The sequence below is a fragment of the Gouania willdenowi genome, chromosome 8 (assembly GCF_900634775.1).
Source record: "Gouania willdenowi chromosome 8, fGouWil2.1, whole genome shotgun sequence".
Classification (NCBI taxonomy): Eukaryota; Metazoa; Chordata; class Actinopteri; order Blenniiformes; family Gobiesocidae; genus Gouania; species Gouania willdenowi.
In genome coordinates, this window is record NC_041051.1 from 5,546,110 (window position 1) to 5,565,603 (window position 19,494).

The 19,494-nt window shown below is 37.8% G+C and overlaps 1 protein-coding gene across 1 annotated transcript in view; it reads left to right on the plus strand.

Annotated features, from left to right (window-relative positions):
* The first annotated feature begins 1,982 nt into the window (after positions 1–1,982).
* tbl3 (transducin beta like 3) overlaps positions 1,983–19,494 on the plus strand; it is a 37,602-nt gene continuing 20,090 nt past the window's right edge. Inside the window, exons 1-11 of the mRNA XM_028454307.1 lie at positions 1,983–2,141; positions 2,265–2,316; positions 4,715–4,810; positions 4,940–4,987; positions 6,279–6,420; positions 8,271–8,355; positions 8,767–8,937; positions 9,588–9,663; positions 9,753–9,849; positions 17,590–17,813; positions 18,744–18,885. Of these exons, the coding sequence (XP_028310108.1) occupies positions 2,110–2,141; positions 2,265–2,316; positions 4,715–4,810; positions 4,940–4,987; positions 6,279–6,420; positions 8,271–8,355; positions 8,767–8,937; positions 9,588–9,663; positions 9,753–9,849; positions 17,590–17,813; positions 18,744–18,885 (1,165 nt within the window). The 5' untranslated portion in view covers positions 1,983–2,109. The remainder of the gene's footprint in view (positions 2,142–2,264; positions 2,317–4,714; positions 4,811–4,939; positions 4,988–6,278; positions 6,421–8,270; positions 8,356–8,766; positions 8,938–9,587; positions 9,664–9,752; positions 9,850–17,589; positions 17,814–18,743; positions 18,886–19,494) is intronic.

Genomic DNA, 19,494 nt, shown 5'->3' on the forward strand with positions numbered 1-19,494 from the left:
CATGTCTCTGATATATTATTCTTGAACCACAGAGTGTCTGTTTTATGTCAGTTATAATCTCATAATATGTCTTCCATATCATAATATATGGGTTTTAGATTATTTGAAGTTGTTCAAGGCATATTATTGCATTTTTAACTTACATGATCTCCGTTAATTGTCAGCGCTTGGTGTGCGTGTCCCTTTAAATGTTGTCGCCGCCAGGAATTGTGGGTCAGCATTATGTGGTCTCCTTTAGTAAAGGATGCATCAGTGTTTCCTAGGCTAAAGGAGGTAAAAAAGGAAGCACTGAGCCTTTTTTTCCTGAGCTTAAAGAGAACTAGGACGCTCTTTATCATGGCCACCACTTAAACACTTTCGGGGGTGAAGGAACAGTGGATAGGAAAGGAGATAGGAGGGACTATTCGGGCGCAGTGTTAGTAAATAAGCCTTTTCACACTCTGGAAGTGCGCATGCGCAACCGGTGGCGGACATAGGTCAAGAGTGATATAAATGTAAACAGGACGCTGTTTGTGCTATGCGCTAAGATTTTCAGCGGCCTTTTTGTACGATAAAGGTCAGCCTAATCTATCTGACATTCCAATATATTGCAAGTGCAACATTCAGACTGCAATCACTCACTTAAACCGGCTTTCAACGAACACGTTTCAATGAGTAGTTAGGCTTTTATTTGTAATGGACGAGGAGTCGCAAATTTTAAAAAAAAATTGTTCCTGGCACAAGCTGTGGTTATCTGAATGTGTGATTAAAATTGATAAACATAAATTATATATTATATTGTTTAATATTATAAATTATAACTAAACATATATTAATGATAGTGGTACTGTAGAGGGTGAAAATACACAGAGAAGAACAGAATATACTATATCGCCTATTTCTTGACTCTGTCTAATCTTGATGTGTTCATGACTAACAATTGATCCATATCACAGACATGTACTGTATATAAACTTGCCATTATATGACAATGTGGACCAGGCAGGTATTACAGGATGAGTTCTCACTTTGAAAAAGTATATTTATGAGGTACACCATTCATTAACCAGGTCCTTATGGTTATTTTTTCTATTAAGCTATTATATTATTTACATTTACAAATTTGAAGGCAGTGCTCAAGATGGGCATGTCATTTTATTTGCACATTTTCTTTGTGTAGTCTTGTTCCTCATTTCTGCATGTGTATAATTATCATTAAATGGTGTTGTTTTTTTTAATACACCACTTTTTGCTGTTTATACTATACTTATAATACACTTTATTACACCCCTCTGTGTTTAATGAAAATATATTAACTCTTTTTCCTAGCATATTCCCCGGCTCTTTTTCATCGTGACCCCATTTTGATATCACAAATTTCTGCTGACCTCAAAGAGTTTTTCTTGAATTAATTTTTGATAATGTTTGTTATACTATGTAACAGATACAGAGTAGCTCGGATTAGTGTACAAAGTGACAAGATATTTTCATACTATATTTTACTTTATTTATTTTATTGTCTTCCTTTTCTTTATATTGCATTTTATTTGAACTAGATAGACATTGGTTTTGGATTGTTTGTTATTTTAATTCGAAAAAGAATAATAATTTAAAAAAATATTAAAAGAAAACATTTTCAAGCAGAAATTACTAATACTAAATATATCAATTACTAGACATTTCAGGTGACCCCATTGAAAATCCAGGCGACCCCAAATTTGAAAAACACTGCTATACGTAATTTTAAAACATATTTTAATTTTTAATGGACTTTATAAATGATATAAAGTCCATTAAAAATTCAAATATGTTTTTACCATTCCAGGAATTTAAAACCGGTTAGTCAATCTGATACAAATGTTTCCACATTGATAAATAATTTTTTGTAAAACTGTTTTTTATTAAATACAAAATCTCGTATTTCAAAAGATATTTTTTCACGTGGTCAGGTCCCCCAGCAGTGACCAATCACAGATCAGTGCGCTACAATGACGTAGAATAGATGCGACGCAGCCAACATCATGTGGCGTGTGTGTTTCCTTTTGCCAACATGTGTGTTAGTAGTGTTTTGTGATTTATAAAGTCCGTAAATGCTTCAAGAGACACGTTTGGAATATTTTCGCGAACAAAATGGCAAATCCCAACCTTCGATTTAAGACGAAGTAAGTTTACTGCTCGTAGCTACGTGCAGTTTGTTGATATAGCTCATTAGCTAAAGCATGTTCGGCTAAAGTGTCATTTAAAGTGTTTATATGTGAAAGCATTGAACGTCTCACTCCCAACAGTTACGATGTCTCCAGTAAGATCGAACCGTTCTACAAAGGAGGGAAAGTGCAGGTGAGTCTTCACCTTAAGCCTTTTATGAACAAATAATTCAGACGTGCATTTGTATGAATTCAACGATAAATAACTTTACAGATTGAGTATTTATGCTGCAAATATTGATCACAATTATTATTTAATGTCATATAATTACCTGCACTTAGCACATTCTATTCTGCACTAAATGTAACCAATGACAAGTCTGGATGTATTCAATGTATTGTATACTTACACTGATGCCAATAAAGATAATTGTTTAGCATATTTGGGTACATGCATGAATATATAATATTTACACTGGGGCAACAAAAAGCATTTAGTCAGCCACCAATTGTGCAAGTTCTCCCACTTAAAAAGATGAGAGACCTTTACTTTCCATTTTCCATCATAGGTATACCTCAACTATGAGAGACAAAATGAGGGGAAAATCCAGAATATCACATTGTAGGATTTTTAATGTATTTGCAAATTATGGTGGTAAATAAGTATTTGGTCAATAACAAAAGTTAATCTCAATACTTTGTAATGTACCCTTTGTTGGCAATGACAGAGGTTTTCTGTAAGTCTTCACACACTGTTGCTGGTATTTTGGCCCATTTCTCCATGCAGATCTCTAGAGCAGTGATGTTTTGGGTCTGTCGCTGGGCAACACGAACTTTCATCTCCCTCCAAAGATTTTCTATGGGGTTGAGATCTGGAGACTGGCTTGGCCACTCCAGGACCTTGAAATGCTTCTTACGCAGCCACTCTTTCGTTGCCCGGGCGATGTGTTTGGGATCATTGTCGTGCTGAAAGACCCAGCCACGTTTTATCTTCAATGTCCTTGCTGATGGAAGGAGGTTTTCACTCAAAATATCACAATACATGGCCCCATTCATTCTTTTCTGTACATGGATCAGTCGTCCTGGTCACTTTGCAGAGAAACAGCTCCAAAGCATGATGTTACCACCCCCATGCTTTAGAGTAGGTATGGTGTTCTTTTAATGCAACTCAGCATTTTTTCTTCTCCAAACATGACGAGTTGAGTTTTTACCAAAAAGTTCTATTTTGGATTTATCTGACCATATGACATTCACCCAATCCTCTTCTGGATCATCCAAATGCTCTCTAACAAACTTCAGACGGGCCTGGACATGTACTGGCTTAAGCAGGGGGACACGTCTGGCACTGCAGGATTTGAGTCCCTGGCGGCGTAGTGTGTTACTGATGGTAGCCTTTGTTACTTTGGTCTGCAGGTCATTCACTAGGTCCCCCTGTGTGGTTCTGGGATTTTTGCTCACTGTTCTTGTGATCATTTTGACCCCATGGGGTGAGATCTTGCGTGGAGCCCCAGATTAAGGGAGATTATCAGTGGTTTTGTATGTTTTCCATTTTCTAATAATTGCTCCCACAGTTGATTTCTTCACACCAAGCTGCTTACCCATTGCAGATTCAGTCTTCCCAGCCTGGTGCAGGTCTACAATTTAGTTTCTGGTGTCCTTTGTCAACTCTTTGGTTTTGGCCATAGTGGAGTTTGGAGTGTAACTGTTTGAGATTGTGGACAGGTGTGTTTTATACTGGTAACCAGTTCAAACAGGTGTTATTAATACAGGTAATGAGTGGAGAACAGAGGAGCCTCTTAAAGAAGAAGTTACAGATCTATGAGAGACAGAAATCTTGCTTGTTTGTAGGTGACAAAATACTTATTTTACAGAGAGATTTACCAATGAATTCATTAAAAATCCTACAATGTGATTTTCTGGATTTTTTTTTCTTATTGTCTCTCATAGTTGAGGTATACTTATGATGAAAATTACAAGCCTCTCTCATCTTTTTAGGTGGGAGTACTTGCACAAATGGTGGCTGACTAAATACTTTTTTGCCCCACTGTATTGTTGAGAATATTTTTTTTCCTAATTTTGCTTTGTTACTATACAATAATTCAATCATTGTTTGTTTTATGCTTGATATCACAATGCTTTAAATTTTATTTATATAGATAGATTAAATAGATTATACTTTATTTTATCCCAAAGTGGGGAAATTAACATTTTTCAGCAGCCACAGACACAAAGAGCAAAACAAGCAAGAAAACTAAACACAAAAATGAAAATTAAGGGAAACTTTAAATAAATAATAGATATATATTGGCCAGGATAACGGCACAGAAAATATATAAATAAGTGGTAAGTGGGGTTTTACAGTGAGTAATGGGTAATATTGCATTTATTGATCTAGTCTAAACACTTAATCACTTAAATAGAACCCTCGTGTGTTTTTGGTCGTACAAACATCATACACACTGAAAACACGCTCCATTTGACCAAACTCTAAATTTGGTTCCGAGTAGGACTTTATGTCCCCCAGCCTACATTGCATGTTTAGTGCTGTGAAAACGTCCTGTTATGTCCTTTGGCTTGTCTTTTCTCTGTAGATCAGCAGAGATGAGCAGTTTATCTTCTGCACATGTGGATCACGTGTTAACGTTCTAGAGATCAGCACCGGGAAGATCGTTCACTCTGTTGAACATGTAAGTTCAGACCAGCTGCATTTAAAACATACAACAGAAAACTATTTTTTTTTTGATTTTATTAATTTATTTATTTTTTTAAACTGGAGTCGATGTAACGAATGAATACATTTGGTTTTGGCCCTGTAGGACGATCAGGAAGACATCACATCGTTTGTGCTCAGCCCTGACGACGAGGTAAACAAACACTCCAATCACCTCAGATTAGGGGTGGGCGATATGGGAAAAAATTCATATAACCATTTTTTCAATTTAAAATCATGATCTTCATTTTATCGCAATTTTTTCATTCAGATCATTTAGACTTTTTTCAAGTTTATTTATGTTATTTAAGTTATTATGGATGGATGTAGGAAAATGCCATAAAGACCCTTTTGTTAATCACTTGCAGCACAATATCAATATTTTGCGGCACTTTTGACTTTCATTAAGGCTGAAATGTGTGATTACATGTTGTAGTGTTGCTTCTTTAAGGGCAGCTCTGAGTTGGTGAAAGTAGTTTTTAAACCACTAGTTTTTAAATGACATTCAGGACGTGGTTCCTTTAAGAAAATCAGCTGGAGGGTTCACGTGAGAGATGTGTAAACAGCTCTGTGAGTGCAGCGCAGCGACTGTTAGTTACAGTAGAGAACTACATGCTCTGTTAACTCAAACGTCTCTCAGTGCTTCTACACTCACAACATCTGCACTGAGCCTCCGACAGGCAGCCGCTTAACACAGAGGAAGCAGCACAGCAGCGTGTCCGTGCACTGGGAGGGAGGGGGAGGGGAGTGTGCTTTCTGCGCTTTGAGCTCTGATTAATTATTGTCTGCAGTGCTGACATGAGCCTGACTTAGCAAATGGTGCGATTTGGCAGAGAGAGAAAACTTTGAATGTGCCGTGTGTGGACACAGACATATGGCACAGACACGGCACCGCAAGGGATAAAATGTGCACTACAGATGGTTCTACGATCTCTGTATTTGGCAGCTTGTCATCATGGTAACTTTTAATCCTTCACGATCTAATATCGTCAGATCGTACACCCTTAAACACAGGCAGCATCGCGGCAGCTAAGTAGCTGCAAGAGTCAGGTAAAGCCGGGAGTATCCGAGCAGATCACCTGTATTAAATAGATGGTGCAGCTGATGTATGTATTAGTGGTTATGCAGATTAAAAAGAGAGTTCAAACAACCATTAATGCCTAGAAGTGAATTTGGGGTCCAAGTGGGCAACAGTTATTGTGAAGGTACCAATTAAAAAAAGAGAAAAAAACAAAGAAGCCCCTTACGCTGACAGTTTAGGGGGTGACATCACAGCGGAGATGATCAAAATCAAAACATTGTCCTTTGCTCAACAGCTCTGGCAAGAACCCTGAAAAGGTTTAGGTTCCAGGTACTTGTTCATTCCAGTAGGTTGGATTAGAGATACATCTAAATCATGCAGGTTTGGACTCGTGTGTGTGTCTGTGTCTGTGTGTCCCCCACAGCTTCTGGTGACGGCCAGCAGGGCTCTGCTGCTGAAGCAGTGGGACTGGAAACGAGCCACATGCACTCGCTCCTGGAGGGCCATTCACACCGTTCCTGTCGCCAGCATGACCTTTGACCCCACCTCCACACTCCTCGCCACAGGTCAGCTGACACAGCTTTGTGCTAGTGCCTGACTGATATGCAGGGTTCTCACCAGACATTTTTCACAACATGGGGGATCGCATGGCGAGAACACTTTTAAAATGTGTAACTGTCTGAGCGCCAAATTTAGTTAAGTTTTGTTGTTGTTTTTTATTTTTGTTCCAGCCTTACTTTAAAGCTAAAAGTTATTTGTTGAATTGCTGAAGGTGATGATGAATGTAGTTAGTTACTCATGCTTGGTATTAGTGATAGACGATACATCGGCCGGTGGATTTTTGCGTTTTTTACGTGCATTGGCCGATTCATGCTGCTGTGTTCGCCAATCCGCATTATTTACAGAGAGCAGAAATATTTTTTACTTGTTCTTGTTCTACATTAGCTGTTTTTAATATTGGCAGTGGCTATCCGTACGTTTGACGTATCGATATACCGCCATTCTATCCGTACGCAGCGCCCCTCATTGGCCAGTTTAGGTCACGTGACTAAGACTAACGCTAAAAATTGTTGTGATATAGGGTTGTAACCTAACCCTAAGATCAGTGTTTGGAATAACAGCGTTTAAAATAACGGCGTTAGGTAACAGCGTTTTTTTTAACTGTTATCTGAAAGCTTCCCCGGCTTCTGACTCAGCTGTTGTGAGGAGGTGGGTTAAAAACAAGGTGAGCGATTATGATTGGCTAAGGCGACGTGCCAGCACACGCGACACACACACACACACACACACACACACACTGCAGATTGGATGAAGCAGCAGAGATGGTGAGCGTGGAGCAGTCTGATGAAAAGTTGCCATTTTTAAGGTGACGATACAAACACTACTTTAAATTAATTGTGGTCAAAGGCAAAAACGTGCATGTGAAGTGTTCATTATATCCAGGAGTGAAGACTTTGTCCACATCTGATGTAAGCAACTGGAATTTAATGAAGCACCTCACGACACACGCATCTAAAAAATCTGAATTTTTTGACATATAGCAACTTTTTTTTTCAACAGTAATGCAAATAGTTACTTTCCTTGGTAACGAGTTAATTTTATTATAGAGTTTATCAGTTACTAACGCAGTTACTTTTTGACACTGCCTAAGATACTACGTATGTGTACTTCAGTAACCGTACCAATAGCACCAGGGGTTGTCCGTACGGCAACCGTACAAATAGACACTTTCTTTAATATTTGTTAAATATTTTTTACTTGTTGTCTTTCTACCTCAACTCTGTTAATTTCAATAAATGTTCTTTTTTTAAAAATTGAAACTTGTACCATTTGTACCATATATATATACACATATATATATACACATGATCCGCTGTGAGTTATAAACATGACGAGCAGCTTCGTGTGCCGCTACACGTTACGTCCTGGTTGAAGCACTGTTTATATTAAATGGTCATTACGGTTACGGTTTTTCAGTTATGGAGATTAATTAGAGAGTTTAAACCCGTGCCTTTTGTGTCCAATTGTGCAACAGTTATTACTACGGTATCAATTAAAAAAGAAAGAAACAAGAAAAAATTGCCCCTACGTTGCTGAAAACTGAACGTAGTGGGCGCCATCACTCCGTAGGGGAGAGAAATTACAACGTCAGGGGCCCCTACACTCAACAGCACTGGAGAGAACCCTGATATGGGAAGTTTGGGGCTGATATTACAGGGTTTAAAAAGCAGATAACTGATTATTTGGCCGATATATGGAATAACATACACAGGATACACTGTATACTGAACAATAAAGTTTTTGAATACCCAAAATATGATTCCAGACAAAGATGCAGAACACTATAAATGAATCTGTGGTGCTGTGTAATGTCTTTCACCATGTGGACACAGTTTTTTGTGCTGTTTTCTTGCAGGTGGTTGTGATGGCACTATAAAACTCTGGGACGTGGTCAAACAGTATTGCACCCACAACCTCAAAGGCTCATCTGGAGTTGTGCAGTAAGTCTTAAAGTTTCTGTGACTGAGTCGGCTTCAAGCTCCTGTTTTATTAGGTTTTTGATGTGATAGAACCTGTGACTTGTAAAAACACACATTTTTCTAAAAAATAAAAAAAAAGTGGGAAAAATATTAATATATGACATTATTATGACAATTTTATGAAGGGCCCTAGTCAAGGCAGTAATAACTTTTTACCAAGTATTTCACTTTGTACCCTTTTTTTTTTTTTTGAAAAAAAATGCATAATTTACATTTTTGTCATTGAAAGAAATTTTGTTTTTATGACAGAAAGAACAAAAAAATGTTTTAGTGGTCACTGAGGTTTAATAAACCAAAGTTGATCATTTATTATAGTGTGTTTTTCATGATGTGATGTGAATAAAGAAACGATGTTCCTGTCCATGTGCACAGCTTGGTTCAGTTCCACCCAGACATCAGTCGGCTGCAGCTCTTCTCCTCCTCGTTGGATTGCAACGTTCGGGTTTGGGACCTGCAGACCAGCAAGTGTGTGCACGTATTACAGAACCACTACAGCGCCGTCACCTCCCTCAGCTTCAGCCAGAATGGAGACACGATGGTCAGGTAGAGTGCCCCGCCCACACAGGGACTGATGCTTTACACCAGAGCTTCTCAACCTTTTCAGCCCCCGACCCCCAAAATAAAGGTTCCAGAGACCTGAGACCCCCACTGTACCTGAAGGTGGTTGAACACAAACATGAACAATGAAGAACAGTCATGTGGAGACAGGGCCATCTATAAAGGAGAGATATTTTTTAAGCTTGAAATATGGTGTAAAAGAGGTCAAAATTGACAATAATGGGTCAACATATGTAACATTAGGTGGGAAAGTGGTGGAAAGGGGTTATAAGTGCTGAAAATGGAAAAAATGTGCAGAAAAGGTGTTGAAATGTGATTGAGAAGTGTCAGAAATGGGAGTAATGTAGCAAAAATGCAATAAAAGGAGCAAAAATATGGCACGAAAAAGTGATGAAAACAGGTTAAAATATGGCAAGTTTGGTGTAGTTGCAGAAAAAGGGTAAAAATAACCAGAAAATATATATTTTCAGTTTCTTTAAAGCATCTGATGACCCCTTCCCAGTGTCCCGCTACCCCAAATGGGGTCCTGACGCCAAGATTGTGAACCCCTGTTTTAGATTAACTAAATATATCACATTGTGCATCATAAATGAATCTGTCGCTTTCTGTTCTTTTCTTTCTGCTGTGGATTGTAGCTCAGGTAGAGACAAAATCTGCACCGTGTGGGACGTGCACAGTTTCAAAGCTACCAGAACAGTTCCAGTCTATGAGGTAAACGTGCAGAATAAATACTTTGATCTGTTGGAATGTCAGATTTTTCCAATGCAAAGTGCTTAATGTGTGTGCTGTGGTGTCTGCAGGCTGTGGCGAGTGTGGCCGTTCTGCCTGAGGATTCAGACTTTTCACAGATCGGAGTGAAAAATAAAGAATTGCATTTCATCACAGCAGGCAGCAGAGGTTGGAAACCTAAATTATCCTGTTTCATTGTGCAAGGCATGACTAGGTGGTTCAAATTATAATGATATATATATATATATATATATATATATATATATATATATATATATATATATATATATATATACAGATCACATTTTGCCTTGTTCCCATATTATTCTGATATTTTAAACATCTACACCAAAAATTGAGCCAATATGATTTAGAATTCCTATTGTTGACAGATATCAGAAACTTGAATAACATAAAGCTCAGTATAAGTCGTCAGGGTTGGGGTCAATTATAATTGTAATAATGTAATTGATCATTAATTACAAATATGGCATAATTATAATTGTAATTGTAATTTAAATCTGTTTCTGCTGTAATCGTAATTAAATTGTAATTGAGTTCAGATAATAGACTTTCTTGCAATTGTAATTGCCATGAAAATTCTATAAAAATTGTCAATTATAATTTAACGCAAAACTGGGGAACCATGTTACAGTTCTGTGTACAGTTCTACACATACTGTAGTTATTGAAATATATTTCATATCAAGCTTTACCTCATTTACCAAGTACACTGACACAAAAAAGGTTCAAACGCCCACACCAAAAATATTAAACCTATATTTTCACTGATTAGGAAGCCTAACAAGGTAATCAATAGATAGGAAATAAATTAGATGATAGATATATGTGTTTAGTGTATTTTGCAGCTGATTTATAACCTGTTAGTAGGGATGTAATGATTCACTCAACTCCCGATACGATTTACGATACTGGGTTCACGATACGATTCTTTCAGGATTTATTTTACAAAATGGGACTGTAGTCAAATGATTATTGTATTATTTTCCTTTTATTTTTCATTGTCAAAATAATCCTTTGATAAACTATTCAAAACAATGCAATTTAACTAAAAATAAATCTTGAATGAAGGAATAATACAAATAAAGAAGAAGCCTATTAATTTAAATTCTGGTTCTTTTTAAAAGTGCAACTGAAAATGTATTTTGTGCCTTAACAACTGGACTTAAAAAAAAAAAAACAGTCATTTTACTGTATTTAGGTCAGATATTTGTTTGGACCAGCAGAGGGCGCTGGTAACCCAGTGGTCGGTTGCCATGCAGATATCTTGCAGTGAAGAAGAGATGCTATGTGCTAGCAGACAGAGCTAATAGAAAAACGTGACTTTTACAGATATTCACGTAATATTACAGATATTTTTGGTGCTAAAGGGGTAAGGAATCATTTATGAACATGTAGAAGGCGGCCAGAAAGAAAGTATTGGCAGATTCCGCCCGCCGCCAACACTTCTGGATAGCGCCTTCTGCTGGTTAAAAAAAGTACTGCGATTCAATTTTCACAGTATCGATGTGAATCGTGATACCTATGAATCGATTTTTAACTGCCTTACGATTAATCGTTACATCTCTACCTGTCAGCATAAGAGATGCTAACACAAGAGCAAGGTTAAATTTTATTAGGTTATTTATTGTAATAATAATAATTAATTGGGATTAATTGTAATTGATAAAGTTAAAAAATTATAATTGTAATTGCAACAAATGCAGGTTTCTGTAAATGTAATTAAACACGAATAATTGTAACTGCTAAATGTAATTTACCCCAACCCTGATGGTCATTAATAGTTTATCCCTGTATTTATATTAAAGGAGTGAGAACATTAAAACAGCACAGGTTAAATCGTGCCCAAAAAATCCAGCCAGTCACAACCCAACACGGGCCCATGAGCATAAAGCCCAACCTGACCCGAGCCCGACACGTTCGCTTAAGTTGTAGGCACTAGCCCGAAGCAAACCTAACGTAAATCATTATTTTATTGAACGTATTGCAGCCGGTAGATTAGTAGCGCGATGCCTCACATGTAGCCATGTGCGGGGGAGAGAGGAGGGGCGCACACGCAAAGTTCTGTAATGACGTGACTTGAGCCATTATCACAGTTTTACAGGCTTTAATGGAGGTCTTAATAACATGCCAAATATAAACAAAAAAACACACAAAGAACCGCTTACACTCGCCCATTCCCCAGCCTCCCAGCCAATCAACACTCAGAACACATGTAAACAAAGACACACATTGGCAGAGAAAGCTGCACGTAAACATGATGCCTTCATCGCCATGGGAAATCTCAGCATCAGTTAACCACTGAATGCACACAAGTGGAACATATCCAGAACATAGAACCCAGTCCGTTACAGTATGCAGACCAGACCGGGAGGCCCGTGCGTGGAGCGCAGACCTGACTGAAGCACCAATCATATTTGTTCCCTGCGCTTTAGCAGCAAGTGAGGAATGAGCAAAATCAGCAAATAATATTCAGGGAATGTGAACGCTGATCATTAAACGCAACACAACGCTGTCAATATCCCGTCCCACTACTAGCAGAAATCACTTTAGAAAAGATACCACAACAATATAGAAGTGTTTTTGTGTTTATTAAAAAATAATAATAATGTAATAGAGATTAAAAAAAAAAAAGTGAAAAATGAAGCTTGAGCCCAGTTCGACACCTGAGCGGGAAAATGAGGCCTGGGCTCGGGTTGGGCTCAGGCCAAGAATCTAAACTCTAGTTTCACCCCTAAATGTGCAGAGATTGACTCCAGTTTTGGTAACAGATGCACGACGGGGTACTTTAGAGAATGTGGAAAATTACAAATGAAAGCATTAAAACTATGGGATTCATAATGTTTGTTTTTTGTTTAAAAATGATCATCAAAGACACATTAAATGAGAGACAAATACACAAACTCACCACAACATACACAAATATAACAGAGAAACATACAAAATGACATCAGAAACAACCAAACGACACCGAAACACTGAGAGAGAATAATTTAAATATTACCAACAATGCACTAAAACACACAAAATAAGAGAAAAATATACTGAATAATAAAAAGAACAGACAAACATCAACAAAATGACATGAGAAAACACACACTATGATGATAGACGTGAACTGAAAATACAAAGGTCAGTCTTGGTCCAACACCAGGTGTGAGATGACCAGAAATGATATAAACTACAGAAATAAATCTATTCACGAACCACTAAATACTGTTTCATTCCACTTATTTACAAAATGATATTCTTTAAAATGTGTTATTGCTCGTTCATTCCATCATTATGATCTATAGTTGTTTTTTCACAGAATTCTGAGCAAAATGTGGTCGTCAGACAAAGGGAGAACTTGGGTTCAGGAATAAGAGCCACAAAAAGCTTGTGAACCACTGCTCTAGAACAGAGGTTCTCAAACGGTGTGCCGTGGGATCTTGTAACAACCATACATATGTCTACTACTTTGTATGCACTCATTTCATAATACATAGGGAAACTCTATACCTAATTTGTTTTTTGTAATATTTTTGTAATATTTCATTAATAAATAATTTATGAATTATCAATCAATCAATCAATCTTTATTTGTATAGCGCCAAATCATAACCAATGGTATCTCAAGGCACTTTACAGTAGAGCAGTCTTAGGGACGGACTCTTCATTTTATGGATACACACATATGCATATATACGTATATACACATACATATGTATCCCACACCCAACATGAATTCATCATGGCGGCAAGGAAAACCTTCTGTTAAGCAGCAGGAACCTTGTGTGGATCCCATTCCTATGATGAACAGCCATCCACGTTATGCTGTGTTGGGTGTGTGCAGAGGAAAGGGTGGAGACAGAGTTGTTGAGACTCTGTAACTCCACACTGAGGATCCCACGGACCTGCAAGACAAAAGCCAGAAGGAGTACAGGAGCAAACACACAAGGGAAGAAGCAGACATAGAGGGAGTGTTTGAAAGAGGAATGGGACCCTCTCCGGTCCCTCTCTAACCTAAATGACCTCTCTCTTAACGCCCTCTCCAACCTCTCTCCAACCGAGCATGCCAGACCCCCCCCCCCCCCGGCAGTCTATGCCTATTGCATCTTAATTATGAGCTATGAGCTGGTTCCTAACTAAAAGCTTTATCAAAGAGGAATGTTTTGAGCCTAACCTTAAAGGTAGAGAGGGTGTCTGCCCCCCGAACCGTGGTTGGTAGATGGTTCCAGAGAAGTGGGGCCTGATAACTGAAAGCTCTTCCTCCTATACTACTTTTAGAGACAAATGGAACAACGAGTAGTCCAGCATTTTGAGAGCGTAGTGTTCTTGGGGGATTGTATGGCACTACAAGCTCCTTGAGATAGACTGGTGCCTGTCCATTTAGGGCTTTATAAGTGAGAAGAAGAGTCTTGAATTCTATTCTATATTTTATGGGAAGCCAATGCATAGAGGCTAATACAGGAGTAATGTGATCTCTTCTCCTAGTTTTAGTCAGTACACGTGCTGCAGCATTTTGAACCAGCTGAAGTGTCTTAAGCGACTTGCTCGGGCAGCCTGCTAAAAGAGAATTACAATAATCCAGTCGAGAGGTAACAAAAGCATGGACTAGTTTTTCGGCGTCGCCCTGAGACAGGATAGATCTGATTTTAGCAATGTTACGGAGATGAAAGAAGGCAGTTCTTGAAGTTTGTTTTATGTGAGAGTTGAAGGATAAATCCTGATCAAATAGAACCCCAAGGTTTCTAACAGTTGTGCTTTGTGCCAGAGTAATGCCATCTAGGGCAGTTAGGCTAGCATAGGTTTCTCTAAGGTGTCGCGGGCCCAGTACAATGACCTCAGTCTTGTCTGAGTTGAGAAGAAGAAAATTTTGGTCCATCCAGGCCCTAATGTCCTTTAGACAGGCCTCAAGTTTAGATAGCTGATTTGTCTCACCTGGCTTCATTGATACATACAGTTGGGTATCATCAGCATAGCAGTGAAAGTTAACAGAGTATTTTCTCATAACATTACCAAGGGGGATCATATAGATACAGAAGAGGATTGGACCTAGCACAGAGCCCTGAGGAACCCCGTAGCTTACTTTAGTGTACACAGAAGACTTATTATTCACGTGTACAAACTGGTACCTATCAGATAGATAGGACTTAAACCAGTTTAGGGCAGTCCCTGTGATTCCAAGTAATTTCTCTAATCTCTCTAGTAGCATATAGTGATCTATAGTGTCAAAAGCTGCACTAAGATCTAATAAAACCAGCACTGAGAGTCGTCCTTCATCTGAAGCCCAGAGTAGATCATTAGTTACTTTAACTAAAGCAGTCTCTGTGCTGTGTTGAGCTCTAAAGCCTGACTGGAAGTCCTCGAACAGGCTGTTGTTTTGAAGAAATTCACAGAGCTGAGCTGCCACAACTTTCTCAAGAATCTTTGAAATAAAAGGAAGATTAGATATAGGCCTGTAGTTTGCTAAAGTGCTGGAATCAAGAGTAGGTTTTTTGAGAAGGGGTTTGATTACAGCTACTTTAAAGGACTGTGGCACGTAGCCTATTGATAGGGATATATTTATTGTCTCCAACAAAGATGGGCAGACCAGGGGAACAACTTCTTTAAACAGCTTAGTTGGGATCGGATCTGAAAGGCAGGTCGATGGTTTGGAGGATGAAATAATAGAGTTAAGTTCCTGAAGTCCTATATGTGTGAAACAGTTTAGGTTAGGCCTATTTACATTTAATGGTACAGCAGGCCCAGGTGAAGGCAGGGAGTGGCTAATTTTATCTCTAATCTTATGAATTTTATCGTTAAAAAATGTCATAAAGTCCTCACAGCTGAGGGCTAGAGGAATCATGGGCTCAATAGAGCTCTGACTTTGTGTTAGCCTGGCTACAGTGCTGAAAAGGTACCTCGGATTATTTTTATTTTCTTCAATTAGTGAGGAATAGTATGTAGATCGACTATGTCGTAAGGCTGTCATGTATTTACTATGGCTTTCTTGCCAAAGTATTCGTGACTCCTCTGTTTTATTGGAGCGCCACATTCTCTCTAATTTACGGGTTGTTTGTTTGAGTGTGTGAGTTTCAGAGCTAAACCACGGAGCTTTCCTCTGACGTTTAATAGTTTTTTCCCTCAATGGGGCAATTGAGTCCAAGGTGGATTTTAGTAGACTAGCAGAGCTATCTACAAGCAGATCCAGTTGAGAGGGGTTATAATTAATATCATAGTTATTTATTGGATGGTGCACTGAGTTTAAGGCAGCAGGAATGGCCTCTTTAAATTTATCCACAGCACTGTTGGACAGATTTCTACTCGTAACTATTTTATTGCACAGTGCGAGATCCTCTAGGATAATGTTAAAAGATATTAAAAAGTGATCTGATAGCAGAGGATTTTCAGGGTAGACTTTTAGTTCATTAATATCAAGGCCCTATGTTAGAACAAGATCAAGAGTATGATTTAAACGATGAGTAGCTTCATTAATAGTTTGAAAAAAGCCAACTGAGTCTATTAGGGACATAAAGGCTGAGCTCAGGCTATCACTATCTTTGTCCACATGGATATTAAAATCTCCTACTATCAGTATTTTATCAGAACTGAGGACTAAGTTTGATATAGACTCAGAGAATTCTGATAGAAATTCAGAATAAGGGCCTGGAGGACGGTAAATTATCGCAAATAAGACTGGCTGGCAGGTTTTTGATTCGATATGAGATAAATTTAGAACCAGGCTTTCAAAGGAAGTGTAGTTGGCCTTTGGTTTAGGATAGATTAGGAGAGAGGAATGATAAATAGCTGCTACACCACCTCCACGGCCTATGTCTCGTGGCATATGAGTATTTAAATGACTGGGAGGAGTGGCTTCATTTAAACTAACATATTCATTTTGATACAGCCATGTTTCAGTTAAACAGAATAAATCAAAGTTATTTTCTGAGATAAGGTCATTTAATTATGTAGTTGTTGGTGCTGTGTCACTGCTAGCGCTAGTCAGCTGTATTAAATAGAAGGCTACAAACGAAAAAAGAAAAAAAAGAGTCTTACCACACAGTGCAAAGCAGGACGTGATCCACCATTTGCGTCTTATAGTGCTCTTCTCTTTTTGTTGCCATACATTACGGGCTGATAAGGTTTTGCTGCCCCGGGACCCAAAAGGTTTTCTAAACACTCCGATGCAGCCTCAATTCTTTACCAAAAGTAAATAAACATACGTCCTGGTGTCACGGTTTGTGTTTACCTCGTACTGAGATTGACTATGAGCATATATGCACATGCGCGCTACCGTAAAATGAGTTTTTGCTAAAAAAAAATAAATAATTCAGTTTTGTTTATTTTTGTTTTCAAAGTGAACGGACATGTGTTTTATTAGTTTATTGGATTAGGTTCGGGTTAAGGTTATGTTTGCATGCGTGTGTATATATGCATCTAATCGATCTCAGGTGAACTCAGAACGTAACACTGGAAACAAAACATTGCGTAGTCACGCATCAGATCCCGCTCATTTTTGTCCAAATCATAGAGAGGCCTATTCACATTGGATTAGTATTAACACTGGACCTTTGAGTTCAGCAAAATATAGTATATATAATTACTTTACAAATTACTGACATGGTCGATTCATACGGGATTAACATCACAGACGTTCACTGCAAATATTACAAATCGCATGTGGTCCCTATAGGTAAAACTAATCCTGTGCAAATAGGCTTTAGTCACATTTTATTTGGAATTGGTAAATAGTTATGCACATTTACAGATATTGTTCATGATATGAATGATAACACGTGTTAGAAAGGCTATTTTGCACAATTGCCTTGGGCACAAAAAGTTTGAGAACCACTGCCCTAGAGTTCACTTTGTGAGCAGATGTGTTAACCTCTCTGGGTCTGATGTGTTTCCTGCTTCCCGACAGGTGTGTTGAGGGTGTGGGAGGCCAGCTCAGCACGCTGCGTGCACACTCGGACCCTCTCCTCCACCCTGACCCCTGCCTCTGGTGAGGAACAGGAGAAAGACGAGGACAACCCTCGTAGTCTGACCTTCCTTTTTCACCTGCCCGTCTCCTCCAGGCTGGTCACAGTGACTGCAGAACACAACATCGTGTTCTATCAGCTGCCTTCACTCTCCACCCTGCAGCAGGCATGTGCACTTTAGTCTGTGGAACAATTAGTGTTAGGACTTTAACGTGTTCATTCTGATGCATTATTGACAGAAAAATAACACACTAAAGAAAAATAACAGAATAGACCTTTATTGATCCCCGTTGGGGAAATTCACACGTTGCAGCAACACAATAGAATAGTAGACAGTAAGAACAAAAATAAATACCAACACAGGATAATAGTGCACATATATACGACATAAATTAGAAAAAGATCAAAATAAATGTAAAACAAATCAGCAACAACAGCATAAAAAACACAACAATGTGCACATGACAAAATATGGTTTTATTTAGATTATATTTTACTTAATTAATCCCACAATGTAGAAATTCCCCTTTTACAGCAACTAAGAAATAAAACCAATTCATATATTTTATAACATACAACTTAATTAGTTTAACAATATACAGTGAACCTATGAGTGAGCTACAAGATGTAAATGAGTAAGGTAGATAAATAAAATATTGAGTTTTTTTTAAATATATTTTAACACAAAAAAAACACATTTGTTTTAGAACGTTTACAAAAAATCCTGAAAAGCATGAATATATCTTACTTAAATCTAAGTTTGTGCTTTGTGAACAATGCAATCATATTATTTAATCATATTACACATTATGTTTGCACTCAGTGATGAAAATAATAAACACTATTTAGTTGTTTTATCTCATGTCATATACTAGAATACATTTAAATAAAAAAATTTAAAAAACATATTAAATATTATGAGAATAATCAGGATTAATTAATTACAAGGTCCCTAATTAATAAAATTTTTATTTTTTTTTTTAAATCTAGTCCCACCACTAGTAACAATAGGACCTTATTTATTGATGGATCATCATAGCAGTTCTACATGAACTCCTCCATCTGATTTATTCCGCATCTTTCCTCCTCGTTGCAGTTTTCCGGCTACAGCGATGAAGTGCTGGACGTGAAGTTTCTGGGGAAAAGCGACTCCCACCTGGTCGTGGCCACCAACAGTTGCCAGTTGAAGGTGTTTGAGTTGCTCACCAACAGCTGCCAGATCCTCTACGGACACACCGGTCAGTCACCAGGAGGGGGCAGCGTTTTAATGTGAAAGAGCCTCACAGGAAGTGTGTGAGATAGCAGGAATAACACGTTTTAACGTGGTTGTATTATTTATATATATTTTGCCACATGCAACACAAAGACAGAGATGGATATAGAAAAGGCAGGTTACAATAGATAGTATTTATAACTCCTACACATAATATAGTAAGTGTGTGTGATATTATTATAATTAGAATAATGGTATTGTGCTGTTAGTGGGTGAGGGGAGGAGACAATAACAAGTTAATAATAGACAAATATGTAGGGGAAAGTAACCATTAACACAATAGATATTATGATAAATTTGAGAGGAAAAAATGGAAAAGAAATAAATGGTTGTATTCTAAATACGATTGTTAGATCAAGTATTTGTTGATAAATATTTGACTTCACAAAAAGACTGAAATTAAACTAAAATAAGAAGTATTTACAGGAAAAAGATTGTGATTAAGAGACAATTACAGAAAAGAAAAAAATCTGACAGGTTACCATAGATAGTATTTACAACACATTATAATACAGTAAGTGTATGTGATCCACTATATACTAGTGGTGCAATGGATCATTATTGATCCGTGATC